The 25038-nt window shown below is 41.2% G+C and overlaps 1 protein-coding gene across 2 annotated transcripts; it reads right to left on the bottom strand.

Moving 5' to 3' along the window:
• Positions 1-23: 23 nt before the first annotated feature.
• On the bottom strand, positions 24-22095 carry LOC137297654 (arylsulfatase B-like). Of its 2 annotated transcripts, XM_067829560.1 has the most exons (13): positions 21834-22095; positions 21220-21331; positions 11110-11161; positions 10110-10213; positions 9436-9607; positions 6962-7063; positions 5908-5971; positions 5089-5186; positions 4831-4967; positions 4533-4591; positions 2715-2838; positions 1535-1671; positions 24-1057 (listed from the first exon to the last, which is right to left on the bottom strand). In XM_067829560.1, the coding sequence occupies exons 1-13, from the start codon at positions 21940-21942 to the stop codon at positions 882-884; spliced, it is 1446 nt and encodes a 481-aa protein (XP_067685661.1). In that variant the 5' UTR covers positions 21943-22095; the 3' UTR covers positions 24-881. The 2 variants fall into 2 exon arrangements, with proteins under 2 accessions (XP_067685661.1, XP_067685669.1); XM_067829568.1 differs by lacking the exons at positions 4533-4591; positions 4831-4967; positions 5089-5186 and having other exon boundaries at positions 21834-22013.
• Between the last annotated feature and the right edge of the window lie 2943 nt (positions 22096-25038).

Below are 25038 nucleotides of genomic sequence, written 5' to 3'. Positions count from 1 at the left end.
TTCAATTTTCAGTTTCACACAAATTGCAAGGGATAACAAGTCTTTCTTTATTTGTATGAGTAGGAAACTAAAATATGAGCATATGCCCCAATATATATATTATAGACCAAAATAAGATCAAGCGTGGCATTGTGCCTTTAAATTTCAGTCTGATCAGACAAATTGTCCTTGTGGAAGTTCACAGAGTTCTGGACCATCTGTTTGGTCTAGTGGACAGATTGAAAACTGCAAGCCATAAGTCACACTTACAGACACAAACCCATTTCAGCTCTAAAAGCCTTCATGAGAGTTGTGACCCTCACACATGACCCTAATTGTGGCAAATCATGGTGGTGAGGGACATTAAACAGCAAAAGTTGGGTATAATGCAACAGTCAGCAATATTGCTGTTACATGGGTCGATCTGCAGATATGACCGAATTTGGCTTTAAGTCCCTTTTACCAATAATCCAGCAACATCACTGCGGGGGACACCAGAAATGGGCTTCACACATTGTACCCATCTGGGGATTTGAACCCATGTCTGCGGTGTGGCAAACCAGTACTTGAACTATTACGCTACCCCACAACCCCTCTGTAGATATGAACCAGACAAGCCAGTGATCAACAGCAATCAAGTCACCAAGCCTGGTGACTCATTATTCGCCTCTTATGCCAAGTATTGGTTGATAAAGACCGCGTCTTAGTGATCTTTGGTAGCAGTACGCAAATGAACACATCGTGAAACAAACTGCAACATAACGCCTGCCTTCCCAGGGAGCCGAAAGTTTGCTTTTGAAACAGCTGATCAGCCCTGCGAACTATACCCAAACTACTAGTCATACTCGAAACACCAAGCAAACATGCAATGACTTGATTTCCATGCTGGTATAACAGGAAACTCAGCACCAGCCAGGTGACCAGACATTGCCGTACAGCTCGGGGTTGCTCTCGGGGTCGGGAAGTAATGGGTAATTAGGTGGCACCGCTTGTTTCTCATACCAGGCCAGTCTGGCCGCTAACTGCTTCACGATGTCTGGGTGAGAGGTGGACAGATCGTTGTGCTCGGTAGGGTCATCTGTAAACACACATGCATCCGGTCATTGCAAGTACTGGAAGGAATGATGCACGTTTTGCCGGAAAAAATAAAAATGACTGCTGAAATTGTACCGGAACCTGGAAAGCGAATGCTTAAAGCGTCTTTTAACCTAAGGAAGCATTGGACATCTGAGTGATGTTTTGTTAGTTCCGAATAAAGGAGACCGCTTGTGAATGATCTGTCGGTGCTCTTTTTTGTGTCCTTTCTTTCAAGCAGGTGGTAAATAGCTACGGCACTCTTTTTTTTCCTTCCACAGTGAGCTGAAAATGTTTAAACCGCTTTTGAACCAAATTTAATCAGACACAAGTGAGGGATATCAAGTCACAACGCCACCATTTTACGTTTCAAACCTTTGGAGAATTCAAGGAAGGTTATTACCTCCAGATCTATACCCTAACCATTCGATGGAAAGATACTCGATTGAGTGAACAAGAATCCATGTGGTATGTTCCTTGCCTTTCAAATTGAACAGTTGATACTTTGTGGCCCAATCCTTGATGTTGGTGAGGTTCAGGTCAGAGGTCACTTGTTCCGGCTTGTACCAGCCATTGTAGAGTCCCGGGTACCCATCGATCAGTTTGTAGTCACCCACCCTGCACAGAATACGAGCCTATTACGAGAAGTGCTCAGTACCTTACAATATATATACGAAACGTTTTTAGTCTGAAACTGGTTTATTCCACTGAGTGAGTGTGGATTTACATCGCCTTGAGCAATATTCCAGTTTCATTACATTGTGAGACTCCAATAATGCACCCATTGCACCCATGTATGGAATCGAACCGGGGTCTTTGGTGTGACGAGCAAAGCCCTTCTTCCAAAGCAACCCGAGGCGATCTGGTGTAGAATTTGTCTTCAACAAACGGTGTTTGCCCTAATGTACAGTTAACGTGATCTCGCGGCTAGGCTCAAAGAGATGTTATGCATGGGATTACACTTTTTCAGTAAAGTACACATTCTAGTACTTTGTTGGGCTGAGTCCCACCCGGGATTCGAACCCACGCCTTCAAGAGTCTGGTTCCTAAATGCCAGCAGACAAAATCAGACACCAAACCCATTTAGCCACCGCTTCGTCAACAAAAAACGAAAGTCTGACAGTTGATAGTCTGGACCAGACTTTATGTACCCCACTGAAACTATGTATCTGCTAAATTTGTGCGATACTCAATCAATATTTTGTGTTGTGTTTTATAATGGAGCGTTTCTTGGTGGTTTCTTCTCATGTCCGCTTGACTTTCTGGGAGGAAAAGATATATAAGTGTGTTTTTTTTTATTATAAAAACAAAAACAAAACAACTCGTCTATCCGGACAGTAGTTGATATGTGTCTGGATAAGCGAGGTCCGTTTGTCATCCAATCCAGATCATTTTCAAGTCGAATATAGCCGAAAGCCTTAATATCTGCCAGCGTACGATGGAGACAGTATAATACAAAATGTGACACACTTGCCACGTACAAACTGCATTTGTCATTGAATACTATAATAGAGTGTCTATATTTCACAAAGTCGAGTTCTACGTTTATAAGCACTGAACTGTAGAGACACATGTTTTTCCAAGAAAGACATTTAATACACCTATTTAAAGACTACCAAATGCATTTGTCAGCGTCCTCATCAACGCCAACATCGACGTACCTGATGGCCGCATGTCCTTCAGTGGGGAAGAGGTGTGAGTCGTAGTTGTAAACGACCTCAGTACGAGGGGACGGGGAACCTGTGCTGAGACTCGGCCACAAGTTGAAGCCGTCACGGTCTGACTCTGAAGACGTTAGTGTGATATTATATCCATTGTCAGTTAAACAACATCAGCTCCATGCGTTAAGAATCAAACCATTCTTCAAATACAGAGAGATTCATTCTAGTGGTACGACATCCCCTACCATAGATTCTGCTACATAGTTTAGCGAGTTCCGATATGTTATTAATGGTAAAATACAGGTTAAAATGATTTCCTTGGTCTTAATATAGTTGATCAAAGGTTAGGTTTCTCTAAATCCTGAGCATGTGCTTCTGTGAAAGGAGCTGAACGTAGTTAGAAGTGAGTCAGTTTAGTTTTACACCTCTTCTATCAAAGTTTTACACCTCTTCTATCACACCCGTGAAGGTCCCTGGGTAGAATAGGCCTTCAGCAACCCATGCTTGCCATAAAAAGCGAATATGCTTGTCGTAAGAGGCGACTAACGGGATCGGGTGGTCAGACTCGCTGACTTGGTTGACACATGTCATCGGTTCCCAATTGTGCAGCTCGATGCTCATGTTGTTGGTCACTGGATTGTCTGGTCCAGACTCGATTATTTACAGACCGCCGCCATATAGCTGGAATATTGCTGATTGCTGCGTAAAACTAAACTCACTCACTAACTCACTCTATCAATATTCCAGCAATATCACAGCAGGGTACATTAGAAGGACACTTAAAATAAAATAACGTCCACTTTTAAAGCGCCTGTTTCCACACAATTGTGCATGCTCAAAACTCTAACACATCATTGCCCAGGTTAATCCAAGCTAGTTAGGCGTTAGAAGGTTATAGTAAAGTTACTTCATCCCACCGGGTACCCATTTTCTTGTGGAAAAGCGGAGACAGACCCTTTTGAACAGACTCACGTGCCTAAGGTGAGACCACATGTATCATATGTGCTTCGTTGTGGGCAAGTTTGAAGTAATAGACACTCTCAAGAGTCAAGCTGCCAAATACGCTCAACCCACTCAAGAACTCTCGCGGCCGACGTTGCTTAATTTTTCAACTGATCTATTTCCTGAGCCCAGTACACAGGACCACATACCACCACGTCACACAATGTAACTTTTTGAGAGGAATGATACCCGCGTATTTGGCGGGAGCCAACGCTTTAACTACCGGGCTATACCCCACCGTTTCCATATACTCTTGGAAATAGAGACATCTTGTCTTGAGGACAGGACACTTTTCAGCAAGTCTAAATTTCAAACGTATGTATGACACGATCCGGTGGTCCCCCGGTTTCGTTAGTCATCCTTTACGGGTGTCATATTAAAGAATGTGTTCTAATCCGGATTTTCACGGATCCGCAGGACGACTAATGTCCTCTAAACTAAGTGGACGTTATCCTTTACATTTTTCTAAGTTACGCACTGACTGCCACCACAAGTATGCTCGCAGTATCAGTGTCGGCTAAAATTTGCCAGTCCGGGTTATCTTGTACCAAAATTAGCGGTATTTTCAAGCAAGTTTCATATGCTGGCAAAACCTTCACAAGAATCAATTGTCTCCATGCGGTAACAGAGAACGCCATGAGACGTTTGTTTCTTGTACCTAAGAAGTCGTATTTGCAAACCCGACAAGAACTGATACTATGAGTATACCAGTCAGAGGCAGTCAGCGTATTGAGACGCATGCCAAGCTGTATTGGTCTAAATGTTGATGTCTGAATAGACTATCGCGACTCTTGTAACAGCCACGCCCTACTGTACCTGGGGTGCCTCCGGCAGCGGCAGTCAACGTGGGCAACCAGTCCACGGCATGGATCAATCTACAACGATAGGTAGGTAGGTAGGTAGGTAGGTAGGTAGGTAGGTAGGTAGGTAGATAGATAGATAGATAGATAGATAGATAGATAGATAGATAGATAGATAGACAGATAGATAGATAGAACAGTGAACAGTTTTATAAATCCTTGTGGTTCAAGCGTGTGCTCGTCACACAGTTGATTGGTACAAGGTCATGTGTCTGGAAATCACATTGACCGATTGTGATTTCGTGGTTGTTTACCCGTCAAATACAGTTCCAGTTTTCTCGAGACCTGATCCATGAAGGAATGCCACCGCTCTCGTTCCTCCTTCGTACACAGTAAATTTGCCTCCGCGCAGAGGGTAGTTGTTTCCTTGTTCGGTGATCCAACCACCATTCTATAGAAAATTGAGACAAAGAATGGGTTTAAATACTTTCATCGTGTTGATCGTGTTTGACGTGTTTGACGTGTTTATATTCTTCTTACCGTGATTGGAAAACCCCAGAACCTGTACTCACGTCAGCAGTGAACAGAATCAGTGTGTCGTCCATTAGCCCACTGTCTGTCAATGTTTTAGTTATGTTTCCAACTGCTTCATCGAGAGCCGAGACCATTCCTAGAGACAATTCAGCAAATTAAGTCTTCATTCAATATCTTCACCATGAAGGGCTTGGCAACGACCTTCTTTTACTGTTCGATGTGGACTGGGCGGTTGGTTAGCCTAATATTTAAACTGTTCTCTTGTTACTCCGAAGAACCGGGTTCGATTCCCAACATGGGCATAGTGTGGTCAGCCCGCGGTGAGGTTACTGGAATATTGCGAAGAGCGGCATAAAAATATACTCACCCAGTGTTGGACGCATTCCTTACTTTTGTCTTCTTGTTTGTTTGTTTGTTTTGAGGGGTGGGTTTGTTTTGTTTTGGTTTTTGTTTATGCTTTAATGGGGGCAGTGTGTGTGTGTGTGTGTGTGTGTGTGTGTGTGTGTGTGTGTGTGTCTTCCTCCCGTATCTCTTTATATTTTAGTAATTAATATTAAATATAAGTGCTACCGAAATGTTTAATTTAATCGAAAAGCATTTATCCACGCAGCCTGTTCAATTCTGTTAAAACATGTTTCTTGATGAGTTTTGCACGTGTGTGGTGCCCTTAAGTGCACAATGGTCTTACGTGCACAGAAAGCATTAATATTCATCAGCGGGCGCACAGCACACATTGGAATAAGATCACCCTAACTCTTTGGTTGCGTTCGTTGCGTAACTTGCGATCGTCTTGTCCTGGCAAGATCACGTGTGATCACAAAGTGTACATGTAAGTGAAACAGATACTTCGTACATACCGCAAAACTTTCGGCGATCTTCTGTTTTTACATTCGGGTACAGTGCCTCATACTGTGGTGGGACCTTCGAAATTGGAATAAAGATGTTTAGACTACACAGGATGGAAGCGCTGTCCACAAGAAATGTGGAGTTGCCCCACAACCAAATCCGTTTCCTCTCTGGACAGTGAAGGAAGAACACGTCGCACAAGAGTAAAGGTAAGTTTTCCCTCGCATTTTCATTAGTTAGCAAGTATATCAGGATAATTGAAAAAATACTGACGCAATGAAGCCTGCGCTGTCAATGAAGACCTAAAAACTATATCTAAGAATTGACAGCTAGAAAAGGCGCATCTGCTAATGATGATGTCATATTTCCTGTTGAAACGATCATCTTCCGCCATCTTGTTTCGACACTCAGGAGGGTGGCCTCGCTTAACGCGCAATTGCAATAAATAACGAAGGTCTCAAGCTATTACAGAAAGATCTGTAGATTTCTAGACCCCTCTGTCAAATGACAAAGCATGATATACTTGCAAAATAATGAAAATGAGAGGGAAAATTTATTTTTACTCTTGTGCGACGCGTTCTTCTTTTTCTGTCCATCAAGGAAATGGATTTCGTGTGAACAGCGCTTCCACCATCTGGACTAGCAGACAGAAGGCGGGCGGCGGTACGGTCTAGTGGACGATATTTAACATACAACATTCATATGTCCACGGCATCAAATGAAGACAAAAAACGGACTTTGTGTAGCTTGTGTGTGAAGTGAAAGTGTTCTCGCTCAAACAATATTAAAATGGAAAGACAGGTGTTATATGTATTGCCCAAGTTGACCTATTAGAGCACACGTTTGAGCACACCCTTAATGAAGGACGGTACGCATGCACAGCTATAACCGGATATGGTTGAAATTTTGTCCTCGCATTTTACTGAAACCGTTGAACTTGCTTCCTTTTGCTTGGTCTGATCTCCGCACTTTGAATGGCTAGTTCCCGGCTACGCCAGAAATAAGAAATGAACAACCGTCTGGCTCCACCGGAAGAAGAGCGAAATTCTTACGATCAGTGTTTACCTCTATAGGTGCGTGGACAGCCTGGAACGGAAGGTAGAGAAACAAAGGCTGATTCTTGTCGTGGCGTTGAATGATGTCTATGGCAACATCTGTGAACCGGAGCTGGAAGATAACCATAGAATGATGTTATTTACCTTATTTTCATGTAAAATACTATAATTTCATTGGTCAATGACGCATTAACAAGATTCAAGTCACCCCTCCCAGAAGACATTCTCTTCCCACAGAGGTTACTCCTGTCATACCTTCCTACGTAACCTCTGTTCTAATACGGCCATTTCATGGTGCGAGTGTTCAAGACTCGCGATTGGAGGCGTTCAGATTTAGTTGTGCAATCAGAGACGTTGTTTCAAGAGTGATCATTCGCAAGATCTCGGTAATTTCCTAATCCATTGGGAAAACTTGCCACTACCAGTTTTTGTTTCTACAAATGCATCATGGCGATTGATCCCTGCACTCTCTATTGCCAGTTTCTGATTTTCAGTTAAACATGAAATACCTTTCTATTTAACGCGTGTTCTGATTGGATACTAACAAGGGAGATAATTCCTGTTGCGATTGTTTGCCGCAAGGGGATTTCTCGATGACCGGGAAATATCACCGTATTAGAACAGAGGTTACGTAGGAAGATATGACAGGAGTAACCTCTGTGGGAAGAGAATGCCCAGAAGAGTGACAACTGAAAAAAAATATTACCCGCTGCCACGGTACCCGCCAATCTCTCCCCTGAGAAGCTGCATCTCTAACAATCGTATGACAACATAATATGATGCATGCTGTGCCCGGAGTTTGAAAACCGTTCGATTAGCTGTTTTTGAGTTCACTAACATGTAGATATTTATTTTACCGATTTTCACTGCTTTATTTAAAGTATTTTATACATTATAACAGTTTTAAACCTCTCAGAATATGTTTCACTGATTTTAAAAATTCAGTTGAGAGGCATATGTCATATAGTTGGTAGCGATCTCAAAGATAAAATAAAATGATTATGTGGACATTGTCAAGATCACAATTATTATAATGTATACAGTATATGTTGAGTGTTAAATCTGAAGGGTGATAAGTGTGGAGTGAGGACTTGTGAGCGAGTGCAGTAATGCAAGCGTTGAGCTATTGTTCGGATCTGAGGTGTGCAGTAGGAAAGACTATTGTATGTGGCTGGGTAGAAGGCTTGGGGTCAATCATGTAGCTTGGGGGTATATAAGGTTTGATTTGAAGATTGTGAGTTGGCAACCAGTTGGAAAGTGTATGTGTGTGAGGTTGGCTGTTTTCCCTATATATTCAGCTGGTGTGAGTATTATGATTTTGTGTTATCTTGTGATTGAATTGTTTGTATATGTATTGAAGTTTAGCTTTCACCTTATAATATGTAATATGTGCCATATTATTGCTGAAGTTTGGAATGTGAAAGAATTGTGATTTATAATGAAAGCATTTAGAATGTCCCTAAGCTAGTATGATGGGGTAATAACGATGTTCAGACAACACTTATGTGTAAAGTACAGTGATAGTGTGGTATATTAAGTACTGTAAAACAGCCCTGTAACCACATTTTGTATGTGCAAAACCCATATGTTGTGTATGTGTAAAGATACCATGTACATGCTGTGCTTTTTGTTACACCCCGTAAGGCTGTCTCGCCGATCGTGAGAGATCGATGTGCCGCCTGTGTATAGCTGAACTGACCTGGGTGTCTGTGGGAGCGTGCCGTGCCCCGCCAGTAAGGCTGCACTGATTGATCATTAGGGATCAAAGTGACATGCCAACCAAGTGTGTGAAGATTAACTAATATACCACCGAAATCATAAACTGTTTGAACCCCTACATATGGTGACATGACAACAACATCGATTGTGATGGGAACAGTGAACAATAATAGACTGATGTGTGCTTTCAATGAATGGTTATTGTCTATTCCATCTTCAGTGTAAATAATATAAGTATATGATTTGTGGTGTATTTCTTTAAAGACATTTGTAGTGTTGTGATATTGTGAGTTGATGGGAGTATTGGTATGACTGTATGTGCGTAAATTTGAAGTGTGAAGTATGATGAGCGTGCGTGAGTGTGCAGGGAAAGAGTACGAGGGTGTTTGATGAGGTGATAATGCAGGTGTGAAGGCAAACCTAAATGGTTTATTGTAAATGAGGTAGATTTAGTTAATAAATTGCATTAACTTTTAAATCTGAGGTTTGGCTTTTACTGTAGTATGTGACAGACATGACATGCTTCTCCCACGTGTATTATGGTCTGATGTACGCCTCTTTATAACAGTGTTACCCGAGCCTGTAAGCGACCCTAGCCTGTAGGTGAGGGATAACACTGCTACAAGAGGCAAACATCTGGCCATGTTACCCTCGAGAGATGCCTACAACTTATAAATGACCATTGTCTTCATTTGCTTCACAGTTGTGATTATTATGATGGCCGAGAGGAATGAGTGTGTATATTGTTTAAAGAAAACTTGTTACCGTTGAGTAAGTTCCGTTCTCCGTCCTCTCGGGGCTGGTGTTGTTACGGTAGTCCAGGAAGCCAGCGGTGGTGTGGGTGTAGTAGTCTTCTTGTGCGTTGTAGTAGCCGAAGAAGCTGTCAAAGCCACGGTACGTTGGGGTGCAGTTCCAGCTGCAGAAGCCAATGTGCCACCTGGACCAAACAACAGGGGCACTGTCAGCAACCCAAGCAAACACCCCCACCTGCTCATCACCAACTTGCTTACCCCCACCCCTCCTCCCACTACTACTACTACTACTACTACTACTGCTACTACTACTACTACTACTACTGCTACTACTACTACTACTACTACTACTACTCAGACTGATAGTACTACATCTTCTGTTCCATCTGCTACAGATATTGCAAAATGCATCTAGTACTGGGACTGTCAGGGGGACACGAGAAATGATGGACCCGGTTGTTTTCTACTGTTGACCCATATCTGGTGTCCCCACGTCTTGAATATTGCTGGACTATCTCTAGAACCGCCGTAAAACTATAGCCACTCAACTACGGGTCGGGTGGTGGAGTAGCCTTGTGGGTAAAGCGGTCGCTCGTCACGCCGAAGACCCGTGTTCCATTCCCTACATTGATGCCACGCTTAACATCCCTACATGTGCATGGTCATAGGTTCCTCCAGTTCACTTACTTGCCGACAATGTGAGTGGCATAGCCAAGCTCCTTCAGTTTCTGTGGCAGGATCGTGATGTTGAGTGGTAGACACACGTGCTGGTTGTTCAGAATGACCAGGTGCTGTGAAAGATAACGAAGTATGAGGTACGTTTGTCTCTTTCTTTGCCTCCACAAGTAAAGAAGTACCACGCATTAGTTAGCACCACTGTCAACTATCATCCAGCCTGTGACTCAAATCTGAATACGGAGCTATGTATTGTCCAGTGATTCACAGAAACCTGAAATCAAGTTTTTAATGGGCTAATCCATTAACATTTTCTGGATATTACGGATTATCTACTCACCAGTGCCTAACCGCACCTGGGAGTCACGGTTATCTATCGGCCAGTGCTTAAACGCACATAGATACCACGGTTTTCTATTGGCCTGTGTCTAAAGACAAGTGAGTGGATACCTCGGTTTTCTACTGGCCAGTGCCTAAATGCACTTGGATACCACGGTTTTCTACTGGCCAGTGCCTAAATGCACATGGATACCACGGTTTTCTATTGGCCAGTGCCTAAATGCACATGGATACCACGGTTTTCTATTGGCCAGTGCCTAAACGCACATGGATACTGGGGTGTTCTACTGGCCAGTGCCTAAACGCAAATGGATACCGCGGTTTTCTATTGGTCAGTATCTAATATCCACCTGGTACGACGGTTTTCTATTGTTCTGTACCTTAAACGAAACTTGTTACCACGGATATCTATTGACCCATGTGGGAAACATGACTGGACATCACGGTTGTCTATTGGTCAGTACCTGGGCTCATATTCTCGAAACGTTCGAAACGCCCTAAGAATTCATAACTCTGATCGTACCCAATGTGTTAAGAATAGGCCTAAGAAGTTCGTAGGGCCACGAACGTTTGAGAACAGCTAGCCTGATTCTCAATTGAGTAGCACGGATATCTATTAGTCAGCACTGGACTCTAGAGCATAAACAATTTTCTATTTCAGCTAATCACTCACCTGCAAGCCAGTCTTAAAGGGGTAGTAGCCGGACATAAAGGCGCTTCTCGACCTGCGTGTATAAAATATACAATTAGATATACGTTTTCGTTCTCTCTATACACAGTGTAACCAGAAGGGGATATGACTGGACCGTCTGAACGTCACTGATACAGAGTGGCCAGCAGATGTCAGAAATGGAAGACCTACAGTTATACATAGCAACCAGGAAAGTCGCCTGATGACCCTGCACCAACAAATGTATATTTGCAGCATCAACAACAGCAACTCCACTTCATATCCACCAATCGCCACAGCCTTTCGGTCAATCAGAGTAATGACGTTGAGCTAACGTTGACTGCAACGTTGGAGACGTCAACTTCAACGTTGGCAATGTCGCAACTGCTTCAGGTGGGCCATCGGTTTGTTTGATGTTTAAAGCCACATCCAATAATATTCTTGCTATATGGCGTCGGTATCAAAATAATCGAGTCTGGACGAGACAATCCCGTGATCAACAGCATGAACATCGATCTAAGCAACTGGGATACAATGACGTGTGAACCAAGTCAGTGAGCTTGTTATTACAGTTGGCGTAGTTATCACCCGATATTGATATCGCGCTCCATTATTGACACTTACATGATTTTCTGAGGATTCTATATCAGTTGTTATCAGTTACAGGCAGTATTGGGGTTTGAATAAGTACCTTTGTTATCCTTAATAATATCATATTTGTACTATGAACCATGGGATGTTGCGATTCAATTTTCCATGTATGTACATAACTTGGATATAGATTAGTAACTCAGATTTAGTTTACATTGAAGGGAGCCACAATGCGATATGAGCTTCAAAACCTATGGAAAATATAGAATTGATCTATGCAGGATGGTAACTGTACTCTGCAAAATAAACAAAATCGAAAACGTATTATGATACAGTTACTGTGAGTGAGACAATTGGTGATTATAAGCTAACACAAGTCTGCTTCGATGTTGACAGTTGAAATCAGCTTTTAAATCATTTTGAAATTATGATTTATAATATCTATTAAGCAGTTTCAACAACGTTGTGAAGATATCCAGTTTTAAGATTGGCATTCTAAGATTAATAATTCTCACTTTTGGGGGGCATATTCTGAACTGAAATCCTGAAATTAACTCCTGAGAAATACATGTCCGCACTTGCTAACAGACACCATTTGAGAAGAATCCAATGTAAGTTTCGTTGTCTTTCACTTAAGTTAAATATTTAACAGTATAGGTTTGATAAAACTGTTGAAAAAAGAATGTTATTATGCACTGAGCGCCAATTGCAGCAAATCGAGGATGAGTACCATTTTTTGCTTATTTGTCCTTATTATTCTGGAAGCCGCAAGAAAATTATTCCATCATATTATCATGCTAATCCATTACGGGCTATTTATTATCAGTTACTGACATCAACTCATTATGAGCACATACTAGCTTTAAGTATCTATTTGAAACGAAACTTGCCAATTTGAGTATATTGGCAGTACACAACCCTCCACTCTTTGTACACGGCTGTGCACTGTTTCTTTTGTATATTTAATGTACTTTAGGCCATGTGGCATTCATACTGAAATAAATTGTCATTGTCATTGTCATTGAAATTATGATTTGAAACAAAGACAACCACACAACAAAACTGGCAATCTACAGACAGGATAAACAACAAGGTTTTTACGTTACTCATTCAAAAAATCATGAACTAATATTTACGATCTACGGAAACGTTGAAGGGCCATATATCTATTGTCAAACATGTAGTTATTACTATTTCACCATGTACAAAGGGTGCTGGTCAACCCATGTCATGTCAGCTTATATTAATTTTCTCGCTTGTATGCTGACATGGCATTACATCAACTACTATTGTGTCATGGAACTAATATATACATGCATGTTACACTTCACTGCGTACAGCCAAAACTCACCATTATGACGTCTGTCATGGTTTGGTGATGGTTTTATATATCGCCTCGGGATGAAATATTTTGCTGCTGCTGAGCACATGTATGTGTATTTATCGCTTTAATAAAACATGAGCATCTGCGAGTGGTGATCTGTCGAAAGTGAATTTTTTTTACGTTGAATTGTATATAATAAATCAAATCAAATAAAATATAAACGAGTTACTGATACAGACCGTTGAAAGGTTTGAAAACGTAATGTATTGTAGGTACGTGCATATTATCCAAATATATTTTAATGTTTCTGGAGGTTTTATATTAAGCATTGTTCTAGTGTGCGTGAGTGAGTGAGTTTAGCTTTACGACTCAGCAATATTCCAGCTATATGGCGGCAGTCTGTAAATAATCGAGTCTGGACCAGACAATCCAGTGATCAACAACATGAACATCGATCTGCGCAGTTGGTTGACATGTTTCAACCAAGTCAGCGAGCATGATCACTCGATCCCATCAGTCGCCACTTACGACAAGCATAGTCACCTTTATGGCAAGCATGGGTTGCTGAAGGCATATTCTACTCCTGGACCTTCACGGGTCGCTCTGTTGTGCTGTTCTGGCAATATCACGGTAGAGATCATTCAGCCGGGAATGACCAGTGAGGAATTGCAAAAGAAACTGTACCATGCAGTCACGTCATTCCAACCCATTCAGCAAAATGAAACCTACTATGTTAGAAAGGAAACAGCACTTTCAGTCCCACAATCAACTTTCCATTTTAATTCATGAAGCAATAAGATTTTGGGTTGGAATTGGTCTTCAGCAGTCTATGCGTATTAACTGGAAGAGGAAGCTAACGGGATCTGGTGGTCAGGTTGATACATGTGAACGCATTCCATTTGCGTGTATCGATGCTCATGCTGTTCATCACTGAACTGTCTGGCCCAGACGCAATTATTGACAGATCAACGTCATGGAGTTTGGCGTTAAACATCAATCAATTAATCAGTCATGAAGCAGTATATTACTGACTGCAGGCCATTTGAGCACAGAAGTGATTCAATGTCAAACCTTACGTATTTTATGAACTGTAGGTCATTTGGGCACAGAAATGATTCAATGCCAAGCATTCTGTTTTTACGAACTACGGGCCGGTTGGATACAGGAATGATTCAATGTCAAGACGTCTGTGTTTTACGGACTGCAGTGAGGTTGGACACAGGAGTAGTGGAGTTCCAAGCTAACTGCTACTTATCCACTGCAGACTGTGTGAATACAAGACTGATTCAGCATTAAGTCGCCTATTTCCGACGAAATACAGAGAGGCTGGGCACAGTATCGATCCAGTCCCAAGCCTTCTGAGTGAGTGAGTGAGTTAATATTTAACGTCACATCGGCAATATCTCAGCCATATCGTGACGAGAACATTTAATACTAAAATGAAATATATATCTATTATAAAATCTGTCAGCGAAGGACAGTAAAACAACTAGGATATCACAGATTAGAATATAAAACTAGTAACTATACCTAAAACAATTTATCTATACAGGACAATACAATGTAAAAATGGGCTATATATTGCTAACAGCTGAAGGTAGATCACCATACTAGGGACCATGGGGACTTACAGTACTTTTGCTACCTGCATGGACCCTAGCTGGATTTACATCATTCCCTCAGCCATCAGCAATTTGTGAAATCTAGCCATACAATAAAAAGACATTTATTCTACGATTAAAAACCTGGAAATTTAGAATTTACTTTCACTGTTTGTGGACTTACGTACCCTCTCAGGAGGACAATAATTTTACAATACTTCAACCCCCTTTGAGGGTACAGCCACTAACAATTCTACTTACAAATCTAAACAACCAATAATTAAAATACATCTATTTACAGAACATGTTATTCAAAATTCAACCAAAAAATCAAGTTCTTTTAAAAAACCTATAATTAAATGAGAATTAATGTTTGTAAAAAGATCCTTCATTGTTTTTACTGTAAAATACTTATCCCTTGTGATGGAGAATTCAACACAGTCAAGCAGAATATGTTTGACCGTGACTCTCTCATCACAAGGGATACAAAATGGAGGATCCTCACCTTTTAAAAGGTATGCATGAGTGTATCGTGTATGGCCAATACGACATCGTCGCAAAATGACTTCCTCAAATCTGGACTGACAACCCAAGTATGTATAACCAATGTAGGGTTTTACTTCATGTAGTTTATTTATACCTACTTGGGTGTCCCACTTCTTCTGCATCAGATTACGAGTGTAAGCTCTAATGCTAGCTTTGTAGTCAGAATAAGGAATAAGAAGTGGTGTCACAGATTTGTTGAGTGCTGCCTTAGCAGCAAGATCGGCCATTGCGTTACCGGAAATGCCTACGTGGCTGGGTAACCAACAGAAGACGATGTCGTACTGGCCAGTAGCAAGATCATTATATAATTCAAATATTTCAATTAAAAGTGGATGTTTACAAGAAAGATTTTTAATCGCCTGAAGGCAAGAAAGAGAGTCGGAATAGATAATATATTGTTTATGTTTATGGCGTCTTTGAATATATTTAAGAGCTGTTAATATGGCGTTAGCTTCTGCTGTAAAAATAGAACTGTTATCTGGTAATCTAGAAGATATTGTTCTGGATCCAATGACAGTGGCACAAGCTACTGCACCACCGTCCTTGGACCCATCTGTAAATAAGGATTTATAACTGCTATATTTATGTTTCAATTCATTATATTCTTGTTTATACTGTAATTCATTAGTTTCTGATTTTTTAAATGTGGTCAATGTTAGGTCCACTTGGGGCCTAACCAACTGCCAAGGAGGAGAAGAAAGAAGACGGGAAGGAGCTATATTTTCCAGCTCAATGCCCGCAGCAGCAAGGAATGGTTTAATTCTTAAACCAAGAGGCGGTACAAGTGAAGATTTCATATTGTATAAATCCTCACACAGAGGACTGAAAACACAGTTATATTCAGAGTTTGACTCACTGGAATATAATTTTGTTACATACTGTAAGCTAATTTTATACGTCGCTGCTCAAGAGATGGTTCGTCAGCCTCGACATACAGGCTGTCAACAGGTGAAGTTCGAAAGGAGCCAAGACAAAGTCTTAGACCTTGATGATGGACTGAATCTAATAGTTTTAAGTTGCTTTTGCAGGCTCCACCATAGACGATGGAGCCATAATCGAGTTTCGAACGCACGAGAGATCGATATAGATGTAGAAGGGTAGCTTGATCCCCTCCCCATTTTGAATTAGAAACCACTTTCAACAAGTCAAGTGCTTTCAGGCATTTAGTCTTAAGTGATTTAATATGCGGTAAAAACGTTAAGTGTGAGTCAAAAATGAGACCCAAGAACTTAGCTTCCTTCACAACTTTAATTGGTGTGCCATCTAGAGATAGTTCAGGGTCTTTATGTGGTTTATATTTACGACAAAAGTGTATACAGTTAGTTTTCGATTTAGAAAATTTGAAGCCGTTTTCAAGACACCATTTATTAATTTTGTTTAAACACAACTGTAGTTGTCGTTCAATGGTATGCATATTTTTACCACGACAAGAAATATTAAAATCATCCACAAATAACGATCCATCAATTGAATCGTTTAAAACTTTTGATAAACTGTTTATCTTTATACTAAAAAGTGTGACTGACAAAATACTGCCTTGTGGAACTCCCTGATCCTGATTGTAATGATCAGACAGGGTAGAACCCACTCGGACTTGAAATTGTCTATTATTTAAAAATTTGCCTATGAATTCAGGCAAACGACCTCGCAAACCGAAATCATGTAAATCTCTCAGAATGCCATACTTCCAGGTTGTGTCATATGCCTTCTCAAGATCAAAAAAGATAGACACAGCATGTTGTTTATTGACTAGTGCATTTTTCACAAATGATTCTAAACGCACTAAGTGATCGACAGTACTTCTGTTTTTACGGAAACCACATTGTATATCTGTTATAAGGTTATTTGTTTCCAAGTACCAAACAAGTCGATTATTTATCATGCGTTCCATGGTCTTGCAAACACAGCTAGTTAATGAAATCGGACGATAATTAGATGGATCGGTATGATCACGTCCAGGTTTAGGTATTGGTACTACTATGGCATCACGCCATGAAGAAGGAAATTTCCCGGAAGTCCAAATATCATCAAATATTGATAACAGCGTCTCTAAACAGGATTCTGGTAAGTGCTTCAGGAGTTGATAATGTATGTTATCAGCTCCTGTAGCAGTGTCATGAGCCTGATCAAGAGCGCTATGGAGTTCATGAATAGAAAAAGTTTCATTATAATCTTCCCCGTTATCAGAATTGAAATTAATAGTTTTCTTTTCTTGTTGTTTTTGATACTGCTGGAATTTAGGTAAATAATTAGAGGAGGAAGAGTGTTTAGCGAGGGTTTCGCCCAGTCTATTTGCAATATCTGATTTATCCGTAAGTAACTGATCTCCATGTTTAAGATGATGGACAGTAGATTTAGTACCTTTACCTTTAATTTTTTGGACCATGTTCCATACCTTGGACATGGGTGTCCGAGAATTTATTTTAGATACATAATTTTGCCAAGATTGGCGTTTGTTCTGTTTAAACGTACGCCGCGCTTTAGCATTTAAAATTTTAAATTTATTTAAATTATGCACCATTGGATGGCGACGGAAATAATGTTCTGCTTTTTTCCTTGCCTTCCTAGCTTGTTTGCAGTCATCGTTGAACCATGGTTTTCGAATATGTGGAACTGCAGAGGACTTTGGTATACACTCATCAGCTATGGAGTTCAATTCATCAGAAAAACATTTAATAGCATCGGGAACGTCAATAAAACGTTCGGGTTTAAGTTTTTCAGAACACAGTGTTTCATATAAAGCCCAGTTAGCCTTTATAAAATTCCGTCTTGATGATGGAGGAACATCAGATGGAGTAACAGCTTTTAATATAGTAGGAAAATGGTCACTTCCACAGAGATCATCGTGGACTGACCATTCGAATTCATTAAGTAGTTCTGAATTTGTGAGTGACAAGTCGAGAGCAGAATAAGTCCCTGTACCAGGGTGTAAATATGTGTTGGAACCATCATTATAAATACATAAATCATTGTCAGAACAAAAGTCCTCCAACAATTTACCTTTAGTGTTTGTATTTACACTACCCCAGAGTGGGTTGTGCCCATTTAAATCTCCCATTATAATACAGGGCTTCGGGAGTTGATCATATAGAGCTTGAAGATCGGTTTTGGCAAACGCCGAAGACGGCGAAATATAAAGAGAGCAAAGTGTAAACGCTACATGTAAAGTAATTCTTACTGCAACAGCCTGCATATTAGTAACAAGAGAAACAGGGCTTTGAATAACATTTTGTCTGACAAGAATGGATGATCCGCCAGTGGCTCTATCACCCGGAGGTGCAAAACAATGATATGCATTAAACTGACGAAAATTAAATGTATCTGTTTGTTTTAAATATGTCTCTTGGAGACATATCGCTGAAGGTATAAAATCTTGGACTAATAGCTGTAGTTCATGTAAATTAGTCCTCAATCCTCTGCAGTTCCACTGTACAATATTATTGGTATAAACTATCTTTTGGGGGGATTTATTGGGGATCTACCCCGCACTCTTTTGGAGGGCGACAAGCTATGTGCCCTAGAATGGACGTTTTCAGAAACGTCCATATCTTCAAGAGACCCATATTTATTGTACAATTGAATTTTATTTTGTGACCCCTTAGGAGCTCTGCTACTGTGTTGTTTTAAAGCATCAGGCTTTGGCTTTGGTTTACTTTTCACCGTTTGCTGACTATCAGATGTTGATTGAGACCTTGAATGTGACTCAGATGATGATGATTTGTGATCAGAAGACGGCTTTGAGGTACTAGGGAGTGGTTCCTCAGTCTGTGATGATATAGCAGGGTACAAAAGCTGTGGAGAATCGCAGTTGACCCAAGTCAAAGTAGTTTGGCAGCCTGTGGATGATTTTGTTATTTTGGAGCGTGACTCCAATGTTGTTTTTGCCACCGCAGCATAACTTTCTGGAAGATCAGTTCTTTTTACTATATTTTTGGCCTCAGAAAAAGAGATATTTTGAGTGAATTTGAGTTTATTTATTTCCATTTGTTCTTTCCAAACAGGACATTGTTTAGAAAATGAGGAATGGTCGCCTGAGCAGTTGGTGCATTTTTTGAAGTTACTGGTACAATCTTCTGTTGTGTGTGTCTTCTCACCACAGTGGGCACACACAACGGACAATGTACAAGTATTTACACCATGGCCGTACTTCTGACATTTAAAACATCTCAGTGGGTTCGGAATGTACACGTCAACCTTGATGTTGCAGTAACCAGCCTTTAATGATTTTGGAGCTGTCGGAGATGAAAAGGAGAACAGATACGTATTGGTTGGAACACTTTCATTGTTCTTACGGACTGAAAAGCGTTTGACGTCGAGCACACCTTGATCTTTCATTTCAGTCATGATGTCAAGTTCTGTCATGTCAGAAAACAACCGATCACGGTCTCTGATGATCCCTTTGCTCGTGTTTAACGTCTTATGAGCAGATACAGTAACCGGAATTCCAACAAACGATTCTATGCTCATCAAATTGACTGACTGCTGCCGTTTCCCACACTCAACCTGCAGTGCACCTGAACGTAACCGTTTAATGCTCTTAACTTCCCCGGCAATACCTTGAATACTTTTGGCAACTGCGAACGGGTTCAATTTTAGAGGCGTTTTATCAGCAGATTCAATAACAAGAAAGCGTGACCAAAACTCAATTGATCTGGACGGTCGAAGGTCATTATCATCAACATCATTTTCAAGAGGACGTTTGTTTTTTTTGTGGGGATTTCATAAGCCATATTTAGTGTTGAGATTTCATCATCCGAGCTCCCCACCCACCACGGAGTATCACAAGGACAATGCTAAAAACAAGCGGATCTCCAGCTTGCAGCACCAAGGATACCCGGATGATATACTCCAGCAGAAAAATTAAAAGATTAATAGTTCCACCAGATTGGCCCATGAGCCACCGCCTTCTGGCATAGGACTCTAGGCAAATTTCAGAACAACATATGTCAAAATCAAAAATGTTTTAGATAATATAGCCAAGTCCAAAGTTATAACAATTCTAAAGTGTGCATTGAAAAATATAACAATACTCCATGCACAGGGCTTGGCATGACCAGCCGATTGGTCGAACCGGGCCCATTCGACCACCCGTCTAGGCGAAGTCAGGGCCAAAGTGGTGTATTGAGCAACAGGAGCACGATTGCAGGCCCCTATTGCCCTCAACCACCAGGATCCCCTCCTCCGCCGACACAGGGCCGCAACCCACGGCAAACGGGTTGGTGGACCAAATATCCCCCCGGGTCCACTACGGGGGTGTTGGCGAGCTCTTGGCGTTACCCAGCACCCACCACGAGGAGGTGGCTCGTCACGGGTGCCCCCAAGCCTTCTGCTACTGACGACACCCAAAGACTGATTCAAGATCCATCCTATGCTAATTACGGACAACGGAGCGGCTAGATATAAGAATACCTCAAGATCCATTCTATGCTAATTACGGACTACAGAGCGGCTAGATATAAGAATACCTCAAGATCCATTCTATGCTAATTACAGACTACAGAGCGGCTAGATATAAGAATACCTCAAGATCCATCCTATGCTAATTACGGACTGTAGAGCGGTTAGATATAAGAATACCTCAAGATCCATTCTATGCTAATTACGGACTACAGAGCGGCTAGATATAAGAATACCTCAAGATCCATCCTATGCTAATTACGGACTACAGAGCGGCTAGATATAAGAATACCTCAAGATCCATTCTATGCTAATTACGGACTGTAGAGCGGTTAGATATAAGAATGATTCAAGATCCATCCTATGCTAATTACGGACTACAGAGCGGCTAGATATAAGAATACCTCAAGATCCATCCTATGCTAATTACGGACTACAGAGCGGCTAGATATAAGAATACCTCAAGATCCATTCTATGCTAATTACGGACTGTAGAGCGGTTAGATATAAGAATGATTCAAGATCCATCCTATGCTAATTACGGACTACAGAGCGGCTAGATATAAGAATACCTCAAGATCCATTCTATGCTAATTACGGACTACAGAGCGGCTAGATATAAGAATGATTCAAGATCCATCGTCAAATACTTACGGACTGCAGAGCGGTTGAACATAGGACTGATTCAGTATCACGCCTTCTCTTGCCAGTCTGTCAATGTTCGGTGTGATCATATCGGGGTTATGTAAACCAACATCGTTCCATCCTGAAAACCGTTTTGAAAGTTTCTGTTGAAAGCTATAATGAACTCAACCCAGTCCATGATACAATTCTGGCAGATCTGTCAGTTATACGTGCTCAGTGACAATAACAACTGTTCTGGCGGTGTGGCGTATGTGCAGATAAATGGGAGATTTTCTTCCTGTAATGAACTTCGGTGATGAAACACGTTGGAATATGTATTTGATAATTCGTCGTAGTCATCATCACCGTCATCGTCATATTTATGTATCGCCAGTTCTGGTCCCAACGTACTGCTCATTTGCACTCTCCGGACAACTCGAGAATGAAACGTTGGACGCTGTATGTGTTCTTTACAAGGCATGATAGACACAAATAAATTAGCGCTATTGTCTTATAAACCACAAGCAACGATTTCCTTTGTTACGATGTGATGAAACCACATATATCGAAATCATACCAATAATTTTGCCCATAATTTTTAGTAATTGATGCATTAAAATACTTAATAACTAAGATAATTTTACCGAGATCATCCGCCACGATGAAGACAATATGCCGTGGACCTCCCGCTGCAGCAACTCCATCCCAAAGGTTGACGACGACCCAAACTGTGCAAAACAAGTGGACAAACATCACTGCTCCCGTGGACAAGTATCACAGGGTTGTGTCCTATTCCTTGGGACCGTGTTGTCTGCGGTTTTAATATCAGAAACGCGTGTTTGTAATCGATTAGCCAGAGCACCGGCTGACAACAGCTGACACTATTCGGGATACCGCTCGAGTTGTGTGCTACTACCGTAAATCCTCTACCGTTGTATAACCCGACTATGCTTGTCGTAAGTGGCGACTGATGGGATCGAGTGATCATGCTCGCTGACTTGGTTGAAACATGTCATCGGTTCCCAATTGCGCAGATCGAAGTTCATGTTGTTGATCACTGAATTGTCTGGTCCAGACTCTATTATTTACAGATCGCCGCCACATAGCTGGAATATTGCTAAAACTAAACTCACTCACTCTACTGTTTCAAGTTGCTGGATGGTTGGTTGACAATGAGTTAATGACCATTCACGACCATTAACACACGCGCTGCATTCTCGGAGACCAAACATCAGAGGGTTACCTTTTGGGCATGTTGTTTAATACTGTAGCAATATGGCGGCGGTCTGTAAATATGTTTCCAGACAGTCCTGTGATTAATGAATCAATCAATCAACCAATCTAAGTAGTATTTATAGCGGGTTTACAAGTACAGGACACCCAAGTGATATTATTTTTGGGGATAAATTTTGTTCCGAATACCATGGTACCCCCATGGTTTTATTTGTTGTTAATATTGTTCCGAATACCAAGGGGGTACGAATACAGAGTACCCTTAGCCGTTGATTGGGTGGTTACTTTTTTTCAAATGTAGTCGTAATGGATTTGTGATGACTTTATGAGAGCAGAAAATTCGTCGGGACTACCAAGATTTGTACTACCTATGGACACCTGGTATTTATTTTTTCTGACAATTTTGACAATCATTTAGAGATATGGTAGTATAATAAAAGTACAGCACTACGAAAGGTAGCATGAAAATATTCAGCAAATGGCAGTCGTAATCACTTCCTAACATATGCCTTTTCTGCGGATCCAGAAGTCTACTGGAACATATTTACTGCTGGAAAACACCATGGATATCAACCTCGTACCGGAAAGTGTCGACTATCTGGCATGCACTATTGGAAGAACAGACCTACAACCTTTGAAAGGACCACCAACTTTCGTGAACAACATTACCTCTTCGGCTATACGCTTCACAAGGACCGTGTCTGGAAGAAAGGCAAAGAAGGATGTGCACCACTCGTGGTTTTGAGAATTTCCAACATGTTACAAGATTCCTTGCCGAAACAATAATACACATAAACGAACATCCCACACACTGTGGAAAGACAAGCAGAAACCTGCGGTTCAATACGAACCACCATTGTGAGAATAGAAAGAAAACCTGGAGAGAAAGCAAAGAAACAATGGCAAAAGGTCCACTGTGTTGTAAGACGAAAGATCGCGACGTGAATGTAGATGCATAGGCAGAAATTCTTTAAAATTCCAAATGCAGGAAGTACCAGAGTTCGGCGAAGGCAGAATACTATTGTGAAGGTCTACAAGATATCGAGGAAAACAATTGCAAGAAATAAAAGAAGCAGTATGTGTGAAAGAATGGAGAAGATCCAAGAAAGTAGGAAGACTGGACACAGAAAAAGAACTTGAGTCACTAGGATAAATAGTACGAAAGAAAAAGGAATACACAAAGACATCAGAAGAAAGCTCACAAAAATGTGGAAACAGCTCTTCAGAATCCACAAACGAAATAAATAACAGAGGTAGTGAACACGACATGGTTTCTGCTAGGATACTGCAAACAACCAGACGCACAAACATCCAGCAGAGTAACATTGTTGCAAAAAGACGTACAAAGGCAAAAACTGGAGTGAGCGAGAAGAGACTTATGACTTGTGGAGATGCCATACACAAATACGGAAGAAAAACTTGTTGGATATCAAAAGGCTAGGGCAGCAACAAACTCTATTGTCCTGTGTATCTGCATAACCCACCAGAACTTTCCAGAAAGATGGAAAAAACATATATTGGAATCGAACTGCTGTAGCCGTTGAGCCAGATCCTAGAAAACTAGAAAGAGCTACAACGAATTACTGGATGAAAAAATCATGAAAAATGCAAACTGCAGTGGCAGAGGATGCAACAGCACCGATTCCGAAGGATACGACAAAACTACTAGATGCTGAACCTGGAAAATACATTTACAGAAAGATTTCTGCCTAGTCTGAGGGAAAGTGAGAATTGTATTGCATCTGAGGGAAGATGGCAACCCAATTGCAGGCACAGAAATACCAACCTACGAATACTTGCTAGAGAAGGAAATAGAAAAACTTGGTTGGGTAGAAACCCTGCTGAAAGCAGACAGCATGCTTATAGAGTGGTGTCTATAGTGTACAGCTAGAAACAGGTAGTTCCACCAGGAATACAGAATAGAATGCCACCAGCATACCAAACGATGCGCATTCTGCTATGATTTGCAAACAGTTTTGCTGCATCTTTTCAAAGTGCCTAGTATACAAGCTGGTCGGTCTATTGGGCCTTTCGTGTGGTTTTTCCTCCACAGATCTGCTTGTCGAATTCCTCGAATGGAAAACGAAGCAGATTTCCTCCGTTGTATACAACGTGCATGAGGCAACAACATCATCATGTTTGGCTCCACACGAGCCTCGGTCGTGCCAAAGTGGTCGTATAAGTCCTAGACGGTGGGCCACGTTGACGACGCTGCCCCACGCAATACATCCGTGGTAGAGGTATCTTGTGGGTGGACAAGAGGGTAAATTTGATGGTTCTGTGGCGGACACCATGGTTGTGCTGTAAAACAAGGTCCCATTTGGAGCGGGGAGAAGGAAATGGACTCTTGGCATATCTGCTTCTGTATTCCATATTTTGCTTAGTCGATTGGAATCTATTCCAAACCGTTGTTTCATTTCTTGTACAGAGATAATTATGTCCACGCACCTTGCGAAGCTCTTTCACTCTTGCAAAAGTTGTCTTTTCGAAAGCAAAGGTTTTTCTTGTGGGTTTTTTTTCTGCTATATCTCTGCATTAGCACGATTGTCTATATAGAATACTAGGCAAAAGCTAGGCAAACTAAGCGCAAACTTGGTCTCATCTATTCAGAAACTT

This window comes from Haliotis asinina, chromosome 1, assembly GCF_037392515.1.
Source record: "Haliotis asinina isolate JCU_RB_2024 chromosome 1, JCU_Hal_asi_v2, whole genome shotgun sequence".
Lineage (NCBI taxonomy): Eukaryota > Metazoa > Mollusca > Gastropoda > Lepetellida > Haliotidae > Haliotis > Haliotis asinina.
The sequence above is the reverse complement of the archived record's forward strand: the minus strand, read 5'-3'. Positions and strand labels throughout refer to the sequence as shown.

Coding starts and splice junctions, on each gene's coding strand:
- LOC137297654 (XM_067829560.1), bottom strand. CDS start 21,942: ATGTTTGTCCACTTGTTTTGCACAGTTTGGGTCGTCGTCAACCTTTGG. Junction 21,332..21,833: donor CATCGTGGCGGATGATCTCG/GTAAAATTATCT, acceptor AACGGTTTTCAG/GATGGAACGATGTTGGTTTA. Junction 4,592..4,830: donor ACTGGAACTGTATTTGACGG/GTAAACAACCAC, acceptor CTATCGTTGTAG/ATTGATCCATGCCGTGGACT.